Consider the following 19,974-nt stretch of genomic DNA (forward strand, 5'->3'; position numbering starts at 1 on the left):
AAATCATAGAGATGTCACTGATACAGCATAGACTGTAAAAGTCATTTAGACGTTTAAGTGGTAAAATCATAGAGATGTCACTGAGAGACTAGCCTGTAGGATAGTACACTGGACAAATCTGACTTTAACAGAGATCATCTCAATAGGGAGCTTGGCATGGATATATATGTGTCACCTTCTCTTCTGCACAACATGGGATCCACTGCGCAGTTTTCCCCTCAGGTAATTTTACCCAAATGAAAGCCTGCTTTTTCAGAATGAATCTTTACCCATGGTAAATCATACATGACTTTGCACCCTCATAGTAATTTGGAAAAACAGGCAAGGAGACCAGCTTCTGGACTTTGATGACTCCATATGCTCACTCTTTATTATCAAAATTCTCTGCCAAATTTTCCATGCAAGACAATCTATAAGTTCCTTATGTTCAGCTTCAAAAGCAGGTAATTAAAAAAGTCCCAAAGTAAAGGTATAAAAGCCAAGCTGCCCCAAGAGCACCATAATGAATGAAACCTGGTTTTCTAGAGATTACTGTCTCGTGTCTCCTTTCCCACTCCACCCCAGATACTCACAGGTCATTTCTGTGTCCACAGTCTACTCAGTACTGTACTTCTGGCTTCCTCCCACATCCCTACTATTCCCAAAGTCCTACACATGCCCTGCCGTACCTGTTGAAAGTAATGTGATTTATGAATATTGTGTGACCACCATGTGCATGACGATTTACCAACGGACTGCTACCCAACAGCATATACAATTGGTGTGCACTGGCCACTGCCTTTTCTGTTTAGGCCCAATTTTGGGCCACTATTCCATTTCAAGCTGCTGATACTCACTAAGTAAAGAAGACTGTGCTTAACTTTGAGACAACTACACCTGTACCAAACTTAGTTGAGTGTAAACAGTATGTAAAATAATAACTATTAGAAGGCCTTTGACAAAAAGGAAACACTGACATCACATAAGTCTTAATGCTTAAGAAAATTAGATAAAAAACAATCTAAACTTTGAAGCAGATAGAACAGCATTATTTCCAGCTGAAGCTCTGTATTTGGTCATTTCAGTAACACAGAAACAAATTAAAAGACTGTAGTAAACCAGGATTGAACAGTTAGTGTTATTCTCACTTGGTTTCATTTTCTTTTAGCATCTGACTTTCCTCTTCAAGATCTCACCTCCCAGACAGTATTGGATGTTAAATGTGAAGATAACTCACGAAATCAAAACAGCACAGTAATTTTCATTCTGACTGAGCTATGAGTTCTTGTAGGATTCAATTGAGAATTGAATCACCTTATCTGTGAAAGTAGCAACATTGATCCAGGTAACACCAGTAATGTTAATCTGTTGTTCTTATGATATAAGGCTATTTTGTCCATCTTTAATCATGACTATGTAATAATGCAACTACAGGTAGCTATTTCAACAACATTTTTGGACATGTAGGTTAATAGCTTTTCTGCATGTAGTCACTTATTTTTGTGAGTCATGAATGAAAAAAGGCATTATGCAATCTTTAAAAGAAATAAGAACTAGTTATTTAAACAAATACTTCAGTCATTTGCATTTATTTGTAAACTTAGCAATTGTGCTGTTAGAGCTTTTGATCTCATGTGGTTGAGAAGGAACAACCGGGTGTGTCTGTGAAACAGATGACAACACCTGAGTACAACAACTGCCACAAAGAATTCTGCTATTCCAGAACTAACTGAAGCACTCCTAAAATATGTGTGAGTATGAGAGCTGCAGAGGTTCTGCCCTGCCCATCCTTGCACCAGTAAAAGACCTCTGAGGGGAGGAGGGGCAGAGGAGAGGGAGAACTCACCATGACTAGAGTAGTCCAAGGACATACCCTTCAGTGTTTTCCACATTTCTCATGGAGACATGGATGCAGCAGAGATGCTAGAGTTTTCCGAAGGTGAAAAAGGAGTGTCAAAAGGAGTCCTCTGGATGCTCTGAACTATCCCTAACAATATCATTGTTTTGGGATGGAGTTGCATGTGGTAAAGATTAAGAATAATCCTTGCCTGCTTTTCAATATAAAAATCACAGAGTTTTTTTCTTTTGTTTAACTCAAACACTCAGATCAATTCTGTGAAGCTGTCCATAGAGTAGCCCCTGAAAGAGGAGTATCACCATAACCAAGGGGGTAGAGAGCTCTGGCACAGGAAATAAGACCAGGCACACATGAATGGGAGGCATTAAAAGGTTGAGAATATCTCAAGTAGTTGTAACTATTTTGTTACAACATCCAAGTCAGAGATTGACATAAATTAGGACAATGCTGAGAAGGTTTCAGTTTATCTGCAAAATCACAGGAGTTGCTCTTGTCAGGCAAGAATCATGCAGTTCAGTGCAGCACTTATCCCTCTCTACCACCACCGTTCTCTACCTCCAAAATTAATGTGCTCCAGGTTGTCTCCTTTCTGACCGTGGGTGGTAAATCCATATTCACAGAATAGCCATCAAGGCCATTTTGTGATCTACAACATTCATAAGAAATTCAGAGGAAAAAGACTTTCTCGGCCTATGGAGGAACTCACCCTTCACATTTCAGTTTGCAAGGGCCAGAGCTGAACACATTGTCAACCCAGGTGTAGATAAACATACATCAGACATTACCGAGCTATAAACTGCACAAGGCAGAGGCTTTCTAGAGAGATTTTTAACCCCTGTTGCTTTCAGATGGAACAGTTTCCTCAGCTGTTCTGTTTCTGCTGCCCTTGTTAGAATTTCAATACGCACAAGGGCTTGAATATTCATAAGAGCAATACAGCTTATTTTCAGGCTCAGTAAGGTTCAGACTTTACTTAGGAGACAGTTCAGTTGAAGGTTTTGATCACTTTGTCACCTCATTTGTTAGATAAAAAATAAATAAGGATTACTACACTATTATCTTATTACCTGTGAAGTTAATGTATAGGTAGATAATAAAGCCAGTGATTTGTTCCACAACAGTTATAACCATTAGCCTGGTCCTGTAAGTCTTACTTGTGTGAGCTGTCCTTACTCAAAAGGAAAATCCCAATGAAGATAATGAGAGCACTTCTGGCAAGAAAGGTTACAGAGTTGATCCTTAATTAAAGTCCCTTTTAAAAATGTCATTGTGGAAATATACATTCATACTGTAAGCGACACGAAGAGTCAGTGAAGGTTAATTGCTTTGAAATTATATTTGTAGCTTTCTTAATTAGACTCTGAACTGGAGACTTCAAACTATCTTTTCATGGATAACAAAGCACAGCAAAACTAACTGTCATCTAAAGAAGGCCCTTCAATTAATGCAAATTCAACCATGAAAAAACTAACAATGAATTTCTGTTCATACATTGTCTTTGGTAATTTTTGGAGGTTGTACAAACCCTTTAGCAGTAAACTTAGCTCTTGAACCTTTACCTAACACCTATTTGAAAAAAAAAAAAAAAAAAGAAAAGGGTTTTCTTTTCAATTTATTTTGGAGAAGCAAAAGCCAGGAAAAAGCTATTTTCTGCTGTACTCTTAAGATATACAAGCTGAAAGCTGAACACCCACAGCCTGGTTACAAAGCTACAGAGTGAGGATGTGTGCATGCACCTATCAATGTGCATCTGTGCTCCACAGGATCCCCAGACACTGAAACATTCGATGTCTGACACTCACCATTCGAAAAGGTGTGTTTCAAGCAAATGTCTGTTGCTGGAAGCAGTACAAACTACATGCACAGATGTTGTCTGAAGTAGTAATCGCTATGTGAGAAGTATTCTTTAGTGCAGGAAAATTGCCCAACCTTCTGCATTCCCAAGTAAACTACTGGTGGTAGCTAGCTCTTGTTGGCTGAGGCAATAGCAGGTTTTTACCTCATTTAACACCAGAGAAAGAAAATCATCAGCTGTAGTGGCAGCAACAGGATGAGCCTGCAGAATTCCAGTGAGAATATTACCAAACATCCCTGTAGGGTATATTATAATCACTTCCTATTTATTTTCATTTGTCTGACTTCTGAGGCTGCAGCTGACTTTTTTGTTTGTCTAAAAGAAAATGTTTATTAATGGTTATGAGGGATTTTTCCATCATATGTCTAAAACAGGATTACTTTGGGATGAAGAATGTGTTAGTAGCTTTGTCTGTTTCAGATGATTCAAGGATTGGAGCATCTCCCTTATGAGGAGAGACTGAGAGAGCTGGGACTCTTTAGTCTGGAGAAGAGAAGGCTGAGGGGAGACCTTATCAACGCCTACAAGTATCTCAAGGGAGGGTTGAAGGAGGAGGGAGCCAGACTCTTTTCAGTGGTTCCCACTGAGAGGACGAGGGGCAACGGGCACAAGTTGGAACATAAGAGGTTCCACTCAAATATGAGGAGAAACTTCTTCACGGTGAGGGTGACGGAACCCTGGAACAGGCTGCCCAGGGAGGTTGTGGAGTCCCCTTCTTTGGAGATTTTCAAAACCCGCCTGGATGTAGTCCTGAGTAACATGCTCTAGCTCTAGGCAATCCTGCTTCAGCAGGGGAGTTGGACTAGATGATCTCTATGGTCCCTTCCAACTCTAGAAATTCAGTGAAATTCAGTGAAATTTGGCACATCACAGCCTCAAAACTGCTGAAGTAAAATAGAGAGTTGTGAAGTGCTGAATCTCTCCTCCACCTTCCCCCCAAATCACCCTGCCACTCAAGTAACTTCTTAATTTTCATTGGTTCACTCAGGAACATTCATCTGAGACAGAATGAGCTTTATGTATTTTTCAGTGATGCCCTCTTTAATTCAGTGTGCCAGGCAATTAAAACTTCCAAAATCAGAGACAAAAAAAACCCCCATGACCGGATGTTTCCAAGTTGTGTTGCACTAAGATTTGTTTAAGAGCAGGAATCTTACAGAACTCTGATTCCCTGCTTATAAAAAGCCATTTACAAATGTATAGTTATTATACTGTAGACTTATTTAAATACAAGAATGACCATCCTGGTTCTAAACAAGTAAGTGTCCATGCAGCCCTGTGCCTTGTCTCCAGTGACAGCAGCTCCCTGACCCATCCATGATCTTGAGCTGAAGGGGATATAGGGGCAGATCATCTTGCCAGGGATGGGATTTATTAGAGACAATCTGAGCACCAGAGAAGGCTTAAAACGTAACTCCACCCTGAGAGACACATATCCTGGAAATCTGACCAAGATACAGGACGAGATACTCACGTACCACAAGGGGACAAAGTACAAATGAGAATAACTCCATTAACCTCCAGTATACAGGGCCATTTTTGTTTAATTAATCCAGATACTGTCCTAGTCCTCCTAATTATGTAAATTTTTAATCTCATTTTCAGAGAAGAAATAAATATTTAAGTGGTTTATTCAATTATATATTAGATTAATATTTAACCAGAGTTTATCGCCTTTGGAAGAAAAAAGAAAGGGGAAAATAGCTCCTTATATAAAGTTTGAAATCTCTAAACAGCAATTAAAAGCATTTTCCTAGCTAGTATACAGCTATCTAAGAAATTGAATCTAATTACTACTGTTACTATTCCCAGCTGACAAGCAGTTTACTATGTAAAATAACTAAGATATAGTAGAAAAATAACTAATCATCATCATGTCTGATGGAAAACACTTTTCACATATTGTGAACTGTGCATTCTTGTAACTGATAATTTGCAGAAGAAATGTTTTTCCATAAATAAAGCCCTTTCCAAGCTGTGGCTGCAGAAGAGAGATACTACTCAGACGTCTCTCTTCAAAATTACCATTCCGTATTCCACATGATTCCAACAAAGTGCTTGCCTCAGCCAGACAAAACTTTTTTCCTCCAAAAAGAGATTTCCTATTACTTAGGAGATAAGATGAATTTTGGTCTTTTCTTGTACTGAAAATTTTGTGATATACCCTATAAGGTATGCCATAGTCCCTTTGAAAGAAAACCTGAAGCTAAGCTGCAAAAGTTATAGGCACATTTCAAAATGCAATTCTTGCAGTCTTCTCCTTTGCCTGTTTTGGAGTGAGAGCAAATGGTTAGCTGTGTCTCTTAGAACAAATTTACTTTTATTCTGAAAGCTAGCCTTTCTCCACATCTGGTCTTTTCATTCTGAATGGAAAAGAAAAATGCAAGAAAGAAAAAGAACCCCAATGCAATCTACTAAAATTGTGTACGATCACTGTACATCAGTATTTCAAAAATATTAATTCCTATAGAAAAAGGCCTGATCAGGCCTTGCTGGTTTTGATCTTAACTATTTTCCACCCCAGACTCTGCATTGTAAGTGTTGTCAGTCATGTCTTTCCATGCCTTTAAAAACGGTTATCACAAATGAAGACTGTATTCATACCACGTTCCAGATGTCATCTGTATCCGACTGGAGACCTAGACATGAAAACTGTGGCTAGATCAAAAAAGATGACCTGCCTATTATTTGCTGAGGTGAAAAACACCTGAGGCTATGAAGAAAGGAAGAAATAAGGAACTCAAGACCCAGATTGCAATATTCAGACAAACATCAAACATGGACAAGCTCATATGAATATTTAAGAAACAATATTTTAGAAAAATAAAAGCACATAAAAAATAAAAGCACCAGGAAAGAAAGATGGATTCTGCAACCTCCAGCTATGGTATGTGGCAAAACCTAATGTGAGGACATGGAGATCTTATCTGAAAATTCAGTATATTGAGATTTATACTTCCAAGGTGGTTTTATTTGTGAATGATTTATTACATGGTCATTAAGCAGTTGTTAAACATATCTTGGATAAACATTGATTTATGACAACACAGATATCCTAGATATGTTCAACTGGCAAAAGTACATATATTGCTCTCCAGCAATACTTGAAAAATAGCCAGAAAAATCCTCGCTAGTGTAACTGAAAGACTGATTATATGTTTTAGGCTCCCATGGCTGTTTCTTAAAGAAGGGTTTAATGTACTTCCCACTTAATCTCTCCTTCTCACTTAAAATTCCAGATTTACAAGGAAATTTTATCTCTATTACTATAAACTTGAAACTCAAAATTTGTACGTAAGAGCTGATAAAAAGGAAAAGCAGACACTAGTGACATTTTTCAGCTACCACCTTAACACTGTGCAAGGACTGAAGGCTGAGGTACTTAATGCCTTCTTTGCATACTCATAATTTCCCCATGTATGGGGATAGGTGGGCATCTTCACTATTGGCTATTATAAACACTATTGGCTAGTTATAAACAGGTCTTTCAACAGAATGCTTAAGTACATCTTGGAATAAGCAGCAATTTGTACAAAGTAAGCAGCAATTTGTACAAAGTAAGTGAACCCAAACATAATAGGCTTCTTGACTGTTACCTGATACTAACAAAATAATTCTTTTTAGCTCTACAATTCCAGTTATTTGATACCCACACTCCACAATCAAAGATTAAAAGCACATAGTAAACATGTTCCTGAAACGCTCTGCTTACCAACATACCCTGAAATTCTTGAAACAATTAAAACGCCTGCATGCAACTCACTAGATGAATACTGAACAAGTCATTATATTTCAAAATTCTAGAGAAGGAGAGTAAGGCAGTCACAGCCAACAGGCTGGAGCACAACGGGAACACAAGAATCCTGTCAGAGCCAACACCTTCTGGGAGAAGGAGGGCAGCTCAGCCAGCATTTTATCAGTCCCAACACAAAAGGAAAGGAAGACTACACAGAAAGCAAACCAGAAAATGTCAGGCCTGCTGGGGAGTAGAGCTTCAAAGTCTGCAATGATGTAAAAGAAGTGCCAGACAACAGCAGGAATGTTAATGAAACTGACACAGTATTTAATAAACCCCTCTCGGCCAGTTTACCAACACCAACATGAGCAAGGCAGAAGAATGAATAAAATATTCTGCTTCATATATGCCAATTCTCCTTCCAGCCACAAAAACCCCTTCTTATGTGCTGTAATTTTAAGTGAAGTCTATAGTTAATGTTGTTATTAATAAAAATATCAAGCCAGACATCCCAGTTTCTTAATTTTTTTATTATCATTGGTCTATTCTTGAACTAATTTGCACCTACTCTTCCTGTTGCAGGGCACAATAACTGACTCATCTTTTTGCTCAAGTAGTGGAAGACTCTGTAGTCTGAACCTGATGTCTGCTCAGGGCACATTTAGTGGAGATAACCCTGACTGGTGCCAGGAGCAGACTTCTCCTGAAATTTCCCTGGAGATTTGCACCTGCTTTTTTTTTTTTCTGCTGTATTTGGAAAGACATTATTTATGGCAGAGGAGGTCTATTTTATTCATTCCTATTGCAGCTGATACAACCAATTCCCGAAAAATTGTTCATTCAAAGTGTGGCATTTAAGAGCATTACCTCCACTTGGCTTCTCCCTGAATAAAACCACATATTTCATACTTTGAGCTGTCTGTAATTCATTCTGTGTCACATGAATCTCCTGCCAATATCCCCGCCAGTGCTGCCTAGTCTACGATTTTGTTCTTAGGTAGTCAATGGTTGTTTCCAGTATCACAAACTACCAGTATCGCTGTAACTACCCATAAGATACCCTCTTTCTCTGAAATTTGAAAGCCCTGCAGTTCAACATGGGACCTGAAAGTTATGTGGGGCTTTTTCCATTTTGCGTTTTGCAGGTGAGTAAAGGCTTTCAGTAGTCAAATGATTTCTCTAGTGACATTAGTGCAACACTGCTATGCTATTGGTATGCTTGGACAAGCACCACTGATAGGTCTTAACACTGGCATTTTGCAAGGAATTGTGCTTCCATAGAAGATAGAGAACTGCAAAAAAATTACATTCTCTGCTTTCTATCTGAGTTCTGTTTGTTCTACTGTAGTAAAAGGAATGAAACGTAGTGTAAGTTTATTTCAACCATTGGAAGGACTAATTTTGATTATGCTAAAGACATACAAGTGCCGAAAAAGAAGGTTTAATCACGCTTTTAAAAGACAAAGAACAACTGCAGATCTGATCCAAGACAGAATTAGCCATTTGACTACTTTAGGTGCGAATTGAATTTCCAGTGAATTAAGAGGAATTTTTCCATTGATTTCTTTTACCTTGAGCTAGATCTTTAATTATTAGAAATGCAGATGGACTTTATGCTCTCTCAGGACTCTCTCTCTCCCTTTGGGTGACAAAGAACTAATTTGAAGGCACTAGTCTTTAAGGCATGAACTGAGAAATTGATTTTTTCAAAGGTGAATCCAGAAGGAAAAGTTTTCATCTTGTGATCAAGATACAATAAAGTACTCACTGATGGATCCTTTGTTGGCTGAATGGAGCAGTATAGCAGTCATTCTCCTCCAGATCTGGCAGTGTCTCCTTGTCCAGTTTCATTGGCTTTCTAGGTAACCATCCTCGAAACCTGCTTATTTGTTTCTCGATCCTGCAGCACATGAAAAGTGTGAGCATTTGAGATAATGCTTTTTTCATTACATTACATAGCACTTACAAAGAACACATGCTGGCAACCTAGGCCACTTAATATTTACAACTGGAAAAGAAGCAATATCTTTTGACTTTTTTGAGGCAGACCAAATTATATATGCTGAACTTGATTATTAATAACCAGCTTTCAGCAAAGGAGCATCTTATTTTGTCTCAACAGAAAAGCAATGCTGATAGTACATGCTGCTATAAATCTTATTAAGCCCAGTAAGATCTTGGCAACTCTCTAAACCTTTATTTCTCAGCTTTTCAGACAGTTTAAATTTCAGGCTTAATTAACACATTAGACTTTGGACATATACACATTAGAAGAGCAGATACTGTGACAGAGAGCTTTGGCAGCTGAACCCCAACAAGTTGCATCCCTTTACTGCTCTCAGTATGAATTCTTACCCTGCAATTGATACTATAAAAAATAGGCTACTGTGTTCATTTGGTTCAATTGTAGTGTCTTGCAGTACTACAACCTCCACGAAACCAGAATATTCAGTGTATAGCTTAATAGGCGACTGCTACACAGATTCTTGCACTTAGAAGGTGAAAGCAAACTAAGATCAAGGTGGAGAAAGGACAGATTTAATTGCAAGTGCACTCATGCAAAGATGCACGCTGAAATGAAGGGAAAGAGAAGAATCAGAGCTGATTGGAGAAGACAATCTAAACCAAATTCAAATCCAAACTAAAAAGTTATCATGAAAAACACCTCAGAAAGATGAGTTATGTCTGGCACAATGAGCCCGACTCTCTCAGAAGTTCCTAACACCTTCAAGTCCTAATCAGTGATCCCTGCCTGCAAAAATCATAGATGGCAAATTGTGGACTACGCACATACTTCAGTCACTGGATGAATCTAAAGGGCACAAATTGACATCCTTTGAAGTTTAAGTTGACATCTGATGAAGTTCAAGGACTGGAAATGTAGCTGTTTCTTTTCTTTTGAAAGAAGTCAGCACAATAACTCTATGACCAGCAAATGTTGAGGTGGTGAGGAGGGAGGGTGTGGACGGTTATTTACTATCAAGACTGGAAGAACTGCAATGTGTGTGCAAACATCACATAAGACTTATACTAAATTAATCATAAACTCTTCATGGGCAGTGTTTGCACTGGTGTAGAAGTTCAGAGCACAGGAGGAGGTAGTTTGCAAATGCCTGTGCTCAAGTCCAGGCGAGATGTCAGATCCAGGGCTGTAAAGGGTCCGACCAACAGTAATTCTCCAGTTGCAGCATCCAGCCTGAGAGCTTTGAGCTAGTCTGTGCAGACACTGATAGGAATGACAAGGGAAAAGTAAGTTCTCTAAAGGGGAATTCCCTGTCTCTTGGCCTCCAGTTTTTCCTCTCTAAAGGCCACAAGCTCTGCTTTACTGTATATTCGGCAGGCTTACTGACTAAGTATGGAAAAAAGATGAATCAGGCAGAAGGATTTTCTAAATGTCCCATTCCATGCTTATTTGCTAAATAAATCGTTTGAATTCTCTAAGCTATTAACACTCTTGCTAATCTGCAATCCTTTCCCATTCATCCTGCAAGTCAATGTGCACATTTGAGATACGCGTGCTGCAAGTTTATCACACCAGGCATGCAGGCACGGAGTGCTGTCCCCACTTAAGAGCAATGCATTATTCATGTTGGCTTCTCACTGAATCTACCCAGAATTTGACTGGTTTGCCATTCCTGAGACTCAAATTACTTGGCATGCTCAATGAGCCTACTGGCAAACATGTCTGAGAAGGTTGCAAAGCTTTTCTGCAAGGCCCAGAACACACACTACAGCAAAGCCAACCTAGGGAAAAAAACAACTAGTTCTCTCCTTGGAAAGGAAAAACGACCAGATTCTTAAAATTACCTCCAGCTCACTCCAACAGTGCCATCAGCCAGCAGAGTAGGCTTTGTACTCTACTGGAGCATCTCTCAAAAAAATAGCTGAAAGAGTGGCCTTTGTGCTAACAAACACAGGCACACTGTGTTTTATCATTTTGTCAAACCTAATCCATGCCTTTCCCTTAGAAGGGGAAAGTTTATATACTCAGCTGAATAGGGGAACAGCATTTGGAAAGCAGAGCAACCTACACAAGAACAACAGAGTGCATGGAGAGATGAGGCACTGTAGTAGAGTTAGCCACAATGAAAGAAGAGTGGAAGATCTGATAATAATATCCTTCTTAAATTCCAAGTGTTAAAAAACACTTGTTACCTTTATAAGGCAAAAAAATCACTCTCTTAATTCACACAGTGTCTCTTCCACTTCAGTCCTGCCCCTGCTATACAAGCCTAGTCTTTACTCAGTACCCTCTTTCTGAATATACTTACTGCGCTTAACTTCAGGGTTTCTCAACTAATTTCAAATAAACTGTTCTATCACTAGGCAGAGACGTAGGGATAGAATCATTTTTTCAAAGCAAAGAAGAAGGTAGGAAAATAAAAAGAAAAAAAGATGTTTTGAATCAAGACTGATTTTTATTTCTGGATAGAGCTTTACGCATATTGTAGTCCTAGATATTCTCTTAGTGTACTTTTTAACCACAACACAGGTACTGTGTAGGTACCTGATACCCCTCCTTTCTCTAAAACGTATTAAGGGAGTTTTGTTATTTGAAATCTTGATATCATTAGAATTTTTCAGAGAGAAAAGTCAAGTCAGGTTGACAATTTGTAAGTGACGCACTCTGGGCTTTGCCTTTTAATTAAATAAATTTTGCCCAAATGTCAATATAAAATTTGGCTTATCTCAAAAAACGGACCAAGGCTTCAGTTATTTCTAATCTTCACTGAACTAGGGGTAGAGGAAATAGATACTTTTATTGAAGCTGTATATCTGAGTCTCACATAAATGAAAATAAAGCTGAATATGTTTTCTTTTTTCCCGCTGGGACTATTCAGTTATAGTTTTTCCGCCTCAAGTAGCTATTTATAGATCTGAACATAAAAATTGAATTTAGCCAAGTGTTCTCATCACTCAAGAACTAAAATACCAGAAAAAGATCATACCTCTTTCCATACTGACTTCAAATCGCATCCTGACTCATAAGAAAATGAATGTAAAGCAAAATTTCACACACCACATATAAATATTAGAATCTTCACCTACTCCTTCTTATCTATTGCTTTAGTCAAAGCAGTCATATCTTAATTAAAATCAAGACAAATTCCAAAGTTAACAGCCACTATAGCATTTATTGTAAGGTGGAGAGAGAAAATGGGGAGCACCCACAAGCTCTAGAAGAATTGTGTGCATTTATAAGTCTGTGCTGACTTGGTAAAATGCCTTAACTCCACAAAGAGTTCATTTGGTGTTACTAATATAAAGAAGCAAATGCTATAACAGAGAAAGATCAATGCTGGTATTCTCCAGTCACCAGCATACTGTGATGGAATTTAATATACAAAATGCTTTTTAATACGTTCATACAGCAGAGTCATAATATGTGATTTATTTTCCCATAGATATTCATCTACTGACGCTATCTGAAAAGTGATACAGCTGTTTAATCCAAAATGCAGATTTTTCAAATTTAATTATTGTCTCTCAGAGGTTCAAGGAACTGACGTCAGAGTGACACAGTACATCAAATGCTAGATCCTTTTGAAAACTGCATCAACAGCACTGTGGCATTAAATGATCTGGTCTTTTCCAAGTCTGTATATTTTTTAGGCTTTTTGGAGACATTTTAATTTAATTGTCCAAGGTGTCAAAAAGCAAATGCACATTGCAGCATTGGAAATTTTCCGTTGCATTGTCAGACACAAAGCCAGCATCAAACATAACCTTATTTAATAATTGAGTGAAAGCACTTCAAAGATTCTTGAAAAATACTCATATCTCAAGCTCAGTAACATTACACCAGAGATGAACTTGGTTCATTGCCTTCCTATCTACCAACAAAGCGCTAAGCATCCCAACAGAGGAAGCAATAAATAAATAATGCCATTGCTATTACAAGTAAGCAAGGTGCATGGAAATAAAAAAAACCCTGTAACAGTGGTATTTTAACCCCAAGAAACTCACTAATGAGCTACATGAAAAGATAGACATATAGTGTTTGCACTAACACACTTACTCTTCTTTAAAAGATTTCATCAATTGAAAAACATTTTCTTATTCCTAAAAAAGGCAACACTGAGAAAATGAATTGCCTCTTTCACATTGCAGATGCCTTAAAAATGCAACTTTTGTATTTGTTTTTGCAGATGTCCTCGTGTGCCATCACTCCCTCCACCCTTCCTACAAAAAAAGCTAATAAACTTTTCCTTCCAACTTGACCTTAACCATTATTTTTGTTATTGAGTCCAAACGAACATAAACTGGACTGGCATGTGAATTCTACTCACCTATTCATGAACTTGTATCGGCGGTGCAGGTAATAGATTTTTCTCCTGGAAGAACAGCAAAAATGAAGCCAGTCGAGAAGAAAACCCATCGTCAGTTACAGTATGAACTAGCAAGGAAGGAAAGGAGATTGAAGACAGAAGCCTGTAAGAGGTGGAGGAAGAGACTAAAAGAGAGATTAACAGAACTGTCACAGGAAGCCACACAGACTCTGGTGGCATTTGAATTGCAAGAAGGTCATAATTTTCCCATTGTCTTCTTCTGTTTTGCTATTTGTCATATATGAAAGGTAGGGACCCAAAGATGTTTCTATTTCAAAGAAGTCCATAAACCGTTGCAGGAATTCTACAGGGCTGATATAAATATGTATAAATTGTCTCACATCCACCAGTGAACGATTAAAGCTGCATTTGGTGAAACACAAGAAGGAGCCACTTAGAAAAGCCAGGACAGTGGTGGTGCTGCAATATGACACAACACATGCAGTACCAACCGGGACCAGTGCTTGCTGTTGGGGTAAAATCCTTTGAAAAAGAATATAGGCTACACAAGCTTGGGCTCTCCCCCCTTCCCGGGTATGTAGTCACTCCCTCTGCCCCTCACACAGGCACAGCTGATTCCTGTTAGTGCAATAAGCTGCGTGGGAGGGTACGTGGGGAACAAGTGAGCAGACAAGGGTGTGCAAGCAGACACATGCTGACCACACTCTTGGCCCTGACCAGCCCTGACCATCCTGTGTAGACCCAGAACAGGGAGTCCACCTCCTGTCTCACTCTGCTGCTGGCAGCTCTTGTTCTGCTCATATCTGCCTATAACACCACAGCTGTCAGGGTTTGACCCATCACCTTCAGCAGAGAGATCACATCTTCATGAGAATTAAGAAAATCTGAGGGTTTTTAGGTGTGGGTTTGGGACTGATACTCCTTACTGGAAGATTTGGGTGCCTGCCTGAACTCTGGCTTCTTCCTCCAGAGGCTGACTACAAAGGTCCACTGAAGGTCATTGCTCAATCAAGGTGATTTCTCTGTATTCTGAGAGGTTCCATCGTGTAACGCTGACCTCTACCACTTATGGAAAATGAAAGGCTCACACCACACATATTCTGAATATTTGTGTATAGTATATATACTGTAGGGATGGCGTTAGTGCCTTGAAAGCAAGCACAGTTGAGAACTTTCTAAAATAAGACAGCACCGATTCTTTATAAACTATAGAAAAAAACTGGTTAGTATTCCAGGTTAACTTTTAGAACTTAGAATTTAAATAATACATAATATTTTGACATTATTTTTGTTGTCAGTGTCCATATTGTGCTGGTGAAATTTTCAAAATTTCAAAAAAGTGAAATTTTTAAAACAGTTTCATGTTGGCCAGCCCATTTTGGGCAACTCCTCAAGACAGTGTTATTTACCTTGCTCTACTTAGCACTACCAGAGAAAGGTCAAACCTAAGTGTTTCTGAAGTTGCCATCCACTTACTGATTTTGCTTCAAATATTCAGAGGTATTCACTGTTTTTGGCACCCCTGGTTTGAAATAGCAAGGATTTTATTCACTGATGTGTGGACCTTGGACAACTGCAACCTAAAACATCGGGAGCTCTAAGTAATCAACAGCCCGTGAAGCAAGGGGTTAGACAAGAGCACCTAAAAACAGGCAGTCTAGACTAGTGGGCATTTTGTAAAATGCTGGTCATTCATTTTAAATGGTAAACAGTACTGTTGCTCCTAATAAAAAATTTAAGAGTCTGCCTACCAGACGTTAGTAAATCACCATGATTTCCTCTTAACAAAACTGCAATAATTCTCTCTCTGTGGATGTGGAAAGAATGAAGCCGTGGTACCGAATAAGGTCAAGAAACCTTTACTATTTCCAATGTTTTCTGTATAATCTGTATGGCATCTACTTTGATATCTGCTGAGAGACTTATTTAAAAAATGGAACTTCAGATCAGGAGAGAACAAGGCTGCTCACAGTGACTAAAATCTGAGGTCCTTATGCTCCTAATGGGGCAGGTTCATCTCAAGGAATGTGATCGAAGTCAAAGGAGGTGCAATTTTGGGCCAGCCCATTGTTTGTATAGCTAGAATACTTTTTAAAATAATATATGGATATCTTGTAATAATTTGTGATAACTTTTATATTTTTCTCTTTAGCACTAAAAGCACAAGAAGGAACAGTTGAAGATTCGCTGTGAAAAATGAAAACCAAAATACATACAGAATAAGCCTGCAATTTTGTCCTTAATTCATATCCATTTTTCCTAGTAAGTTCTATACTGTTACAGCTTGTCTCATACCAGAGGCATTTTTCACCCTTAAGTAAGAAGAAAACAGAAGAAATCCTACAAAGGACACCAACTCACTAGTTGCATATTCTGGGTCTGATCCTTTTCTTGCTCAGGAGTAATTCCATTAAAATCAATGGAGTTATGCATCTATAAACCCTGCTAATTGAAAGAAGAATCAAGACCTCTCAGTTCATGGGTTTTGGTCAGTTCCAGAGGAAGTCTTTATGCTATTTTAACAGTTCTGATAACCAGCAGAGTAAAATCAATATTTTACATAGAAAATTTCATAGCCCAACATGCAAATAATATTAAATAAATTATAAAATTAATCTGAATGACAGTGTGGAATGAATTTGGTTATCAGTAGCATTTAATATGTTCTTTATTTTCTCCACAGAAAAAATGCATTAATAGTCTGAATTGTTCTCCTATTAGATGTGATACTTATTTATAATCTGTATTTCCATAATTACACACTATACAAGCAATTTACAGGTGCTAAACATACCAGATACGTCCAACAGACATGCACCTTCTGTGCTGCCTTACGTACCTGGATCTTCTTGACCTCCCATTGATTTCAATGAAATGTCCATTTAAAAAACAGCAGCGCACAAGTATGCAGGGGGCTCCAGCATTGAAGGGGTTAAAGGGCCTAAGGATAGAACACCCCATGAAAACAGCTGCACTGCTACAGCTCGCCTTAATTTCAAACCAGTATTGTACTGAAATTGCAGGCATTAACAAGAAACAGCAATGAATAAAGTATCTAAGGTACTCCATTTATATTTTCTAAAGGTGTGTGATATCTTATAGAAGAGCTTTTCCATGTGCATTTTGGTGTTATTATTGTATTAACTTTACAGTATAGTGTGATTTCGGAGGTTGAGACAAAATACAACTAGACCTACCTGAAAGGCATTCTTACATTCATTAGTTCAGCATATTTGCCCAGGACCTCCCAAGGGGCATGCAACTTCACAAAGATGATATCACTGTTTGTTAGAGATGACTGCAAAAGAAAAACAAAACGGCCACCAGGGCTTACTTTTTCAAGTAAAAAAGAAAGAAACTGTAGTCAGTTGTCACCCCTTCCACTTTCTGATTCTTCCTCAAGCACAAGTACTTCTACCAGTATTTTGTCAACTCATTTTCCTTCTGGTTTCCTGAAAGCCATGCTGTGACTCCCTTCTGGCCCACATGTGCATTTCCTTCACATGGAAAAGAGGACATGGAGGGGAGGCTAACGTGCAGCTGTGGGTTACCCAAATATGGGGTGGGAATAGGATTGGTGGGTAAATCTGGGTCTGGAAGCTTGTTCCTGAACTAACTTCAGGTAAAAAGCAACATGGCAAGCCAGGATCTGTTTCTGTCGATTGACTTGGTTTTCTGTGCTCACACAGAAGTGCAGATGTCTGGAGGCAAATCTACCAGCAAAGAAAAGTCTTGCCCAGGGAGGTTGAGGGCCCTGACTATGCCACCAAGATCTCTTCACAATCCTACCATCTTCATTTCTATGGGTTGTAGCGTGAAGAGGGCTTTATGCAGGGTATGCACACCAGAATGGCTGTTACCTAACAGAAGGCTGGCTGATGAAGAACATATAATACGCAGTAAAGAGGAGAGGGGGAGACATTTAAGTCTGTTTGCACTCAGGAGGAGAAATAGGGCTTTACAAGGAAGCTACAGCGGGGCTGGCTGAAACTAACCTGAGAACGCAGACAGTCGCATGTTAATACTGGAATATAATTGTTCAAATTCTAATGAAAATCAATGAAATTCTCATAAAATTGCATACAATACAGCTTTAAACAAAGGAATGATCACATTAACAGGGACAGCTACTACAGCCTGAGTTCGAGGAATACCCAGGAAATGGGCAAAGGTGTACAGGGTGTGAGAAAAAGAAAGCATGATGACTGAGAAAACCGAGCAAGAAAATTGTTAATTCGCTTTCGGGATGATTTCCTAGTTTTTTAGACATTGTACTACATTCAGCGTTTCTCACATTAATTCTTGGTTAGCACGACTTACTGGAAGTTCTTAAATCTAGTATTGTTTACCTGGAAGCTACAGATAAACATGGGTGGGAGGCTGATATTTAAACTTCTGATGCCTATTTGATTCTTCCCTCTGCTGTCCTGACACATACTGAAATTATTGAAACTGCTGTAGCATGTGCATGGCCTTACAGTAACTCTTTACAGTAGTTCTTTAGCACAGAAAAAAATAATAATATCCCAACCCAGTCACTACAGAGTTCATATTTTTTTAAACAAATAGCATATCATAATCCTCAAAAATGGACACAGAAAAATATTTGTACCCAAAGTACTACTGGGCTGAATGAAAAGATGGATTTAGCACATAGCGGAACAAGTGATATTCTGATACTAAAAACTGCAGAAAAAAATCTTGTAATTCTTTTGCTGAAGACTTTCTGAAAATATTTGGACATGAAATGATATAACAGCAACAAAACACCCCCAAGAGATGTGCTTCAGAGATAATGAATTGAATCCATTGACTTTTATGGATTCTAAATCAGGCTTCTAATGATGTTTTCCTTTATAGGTATATTTCACAAATTATCTTTTATTTTCACATGAGACTTCAGCTATAAATATCACAAAATGAAGACTAAGTTCTGCTACGCTAAAAATTTCCTGCAAGCTACTGCCTCAAAGATGAGGTTAAGTCAGCAATGGACTGGTAATTTTGTCATAAACAGCTTGGATTAAAAAAAAACCACAAACCAAACCCACCAAAATTCAAAAGAACCATCTAATAAACCCAATATACAGAAGGAAACTGTGGTTCTGACACAACAATAAAATTTGAGAAATGGAGGAAATTTGTTAATAACAGCCTATAAATTTAACAATGGCTGTTAAACTGGAAGCTCACAGGCATTTTCCAGCACGTTGCACTTCAAGTCATACCAGATATGGCAGCCACAGTAACATGACTTGTGGAGATACTGTTTCACAAGTGAACACTATCTTAATCTAAATTTGATTTCTGATGTGTTACAAATGTTCACACAGAAACACAAAAAACTTCCATTGAGTTATCACAATACAGACATTTTAAGAATATTTTTTACTCAGTATCTTGTAATGTTATTTTATCAGCTTTGTCAACAAGAGATCTAATCAAAGTACATTTGGGAGGTTCAGTTATTTTCAGGAGAAAGAGATAATAATGCTAAATTATTGATATGAAAATCCTTTTCTCTTGGGTTTGCTCATGGTAAGTGGTCATAAAGGAAAGCACTAAGAAAGCCTGAGAAAAACAAGATTGGGAAGAGAAGAACAAATACAGATGGAGGAGTAATTGAATGAAATGTCACATTCACTTAATCTAAGGAGAAAATAGCTAATCAAAATACCTGGAAAAAATATCAAGAGTACCATCTTAGTTACAAAAATACTTCAGTGAGTGGAATCTCCTAAACTTTCTTTGTTAGATTAGTATTAAGACACAGTATCTTTCAGCTTCTAAATGTTTCATTGAGAGGAGACGAGCATTCTTCTGTTGCAATTGACTTTCGAGGCTTGGCTCATTAAATGATTTGGAGAAGTAAACTCAATTTCACATTATGGGAACATACAAACAAAAATCAATGTAACATTGCTCCCCTTGGAAATTTAAATAAGATGACTATTGACATGAGCAATCTGCTAGAAAGTGATGTTTAGATGATGAAGAAAGAAAAACAGAGGATTCAAGGGGACAGACGATGAGATAAAACACTTTGTAAACACAAAAATAAAGTAAGTGTTTGGAATTGACCTGCAGTACCAGTGCCCATAGAGTTATCACCATATGATAACTGCCAGGTCACCAATGTTCAAAGAAATTGGTTGTTTCAAACTGATTTCTTGAGGAGGAATATCAATAGCAAAAAATATTTTTTTGGGTTCAGTAATAAAATTCTTGATGGTCTTCAGAGCGGTGCAAACCCAGT

At 38.2% G+C, this 19,974-nt stretch overlaps 1 protein-coding gene across 8 annotated transcripts in view; it reads right to left on the reverse strand.

The window, feature by feature from the left end:
* ANO4 (anoctamin 4) overlaps positions 1–19,974 on the reverse strand; it is a 198,168-nt gene that overhangs the window by 55,937 nt on the left and 122,257 nt on the right. For 7 of the 8 annotated variants that reach the window (XM_014964207.1, XM_014964206.1, XM_014964204.1 and 4 more), the window contains 4 exons: positions 16,916–17,016; positions 16,558–16,659; positions 13,719–13,763; positions 9,197–9,328 (listed from right to left, as the gene is read on the reverse strand). In XM_014964207.1, the coding sequence (XP_014819693.1) occupies positions 9,197–9,328; positions 13,719–13,763; positions 16,558–16,659; positions 16,916–17,016 (380 nt within the window). The remainder of the gene's footprint in view (positions 1–9,196; positions 9,329–13,718; positions 13,764–16,557; positions 16,660–16,915; positions 17,017–19,974) is intronic. The other variant, XM_014964205.1, reaches the window with a different exon arrangement.

Source organism: Calidris pugnax, unplaced genomic scaffold (assembly GCF_001431845.1).
Source record: "Calidris pugnax isolate Ruff unplaced genomic scaffold, ASM143184v1 scaffold44, whole genome shotgun sequence".
Taxonomy (NCBI): Eukaryota; Metazoa; Chordata; class Aves; order Charadriiformes; family Scolopacidae; genus Calidris; species Calidris pugnax.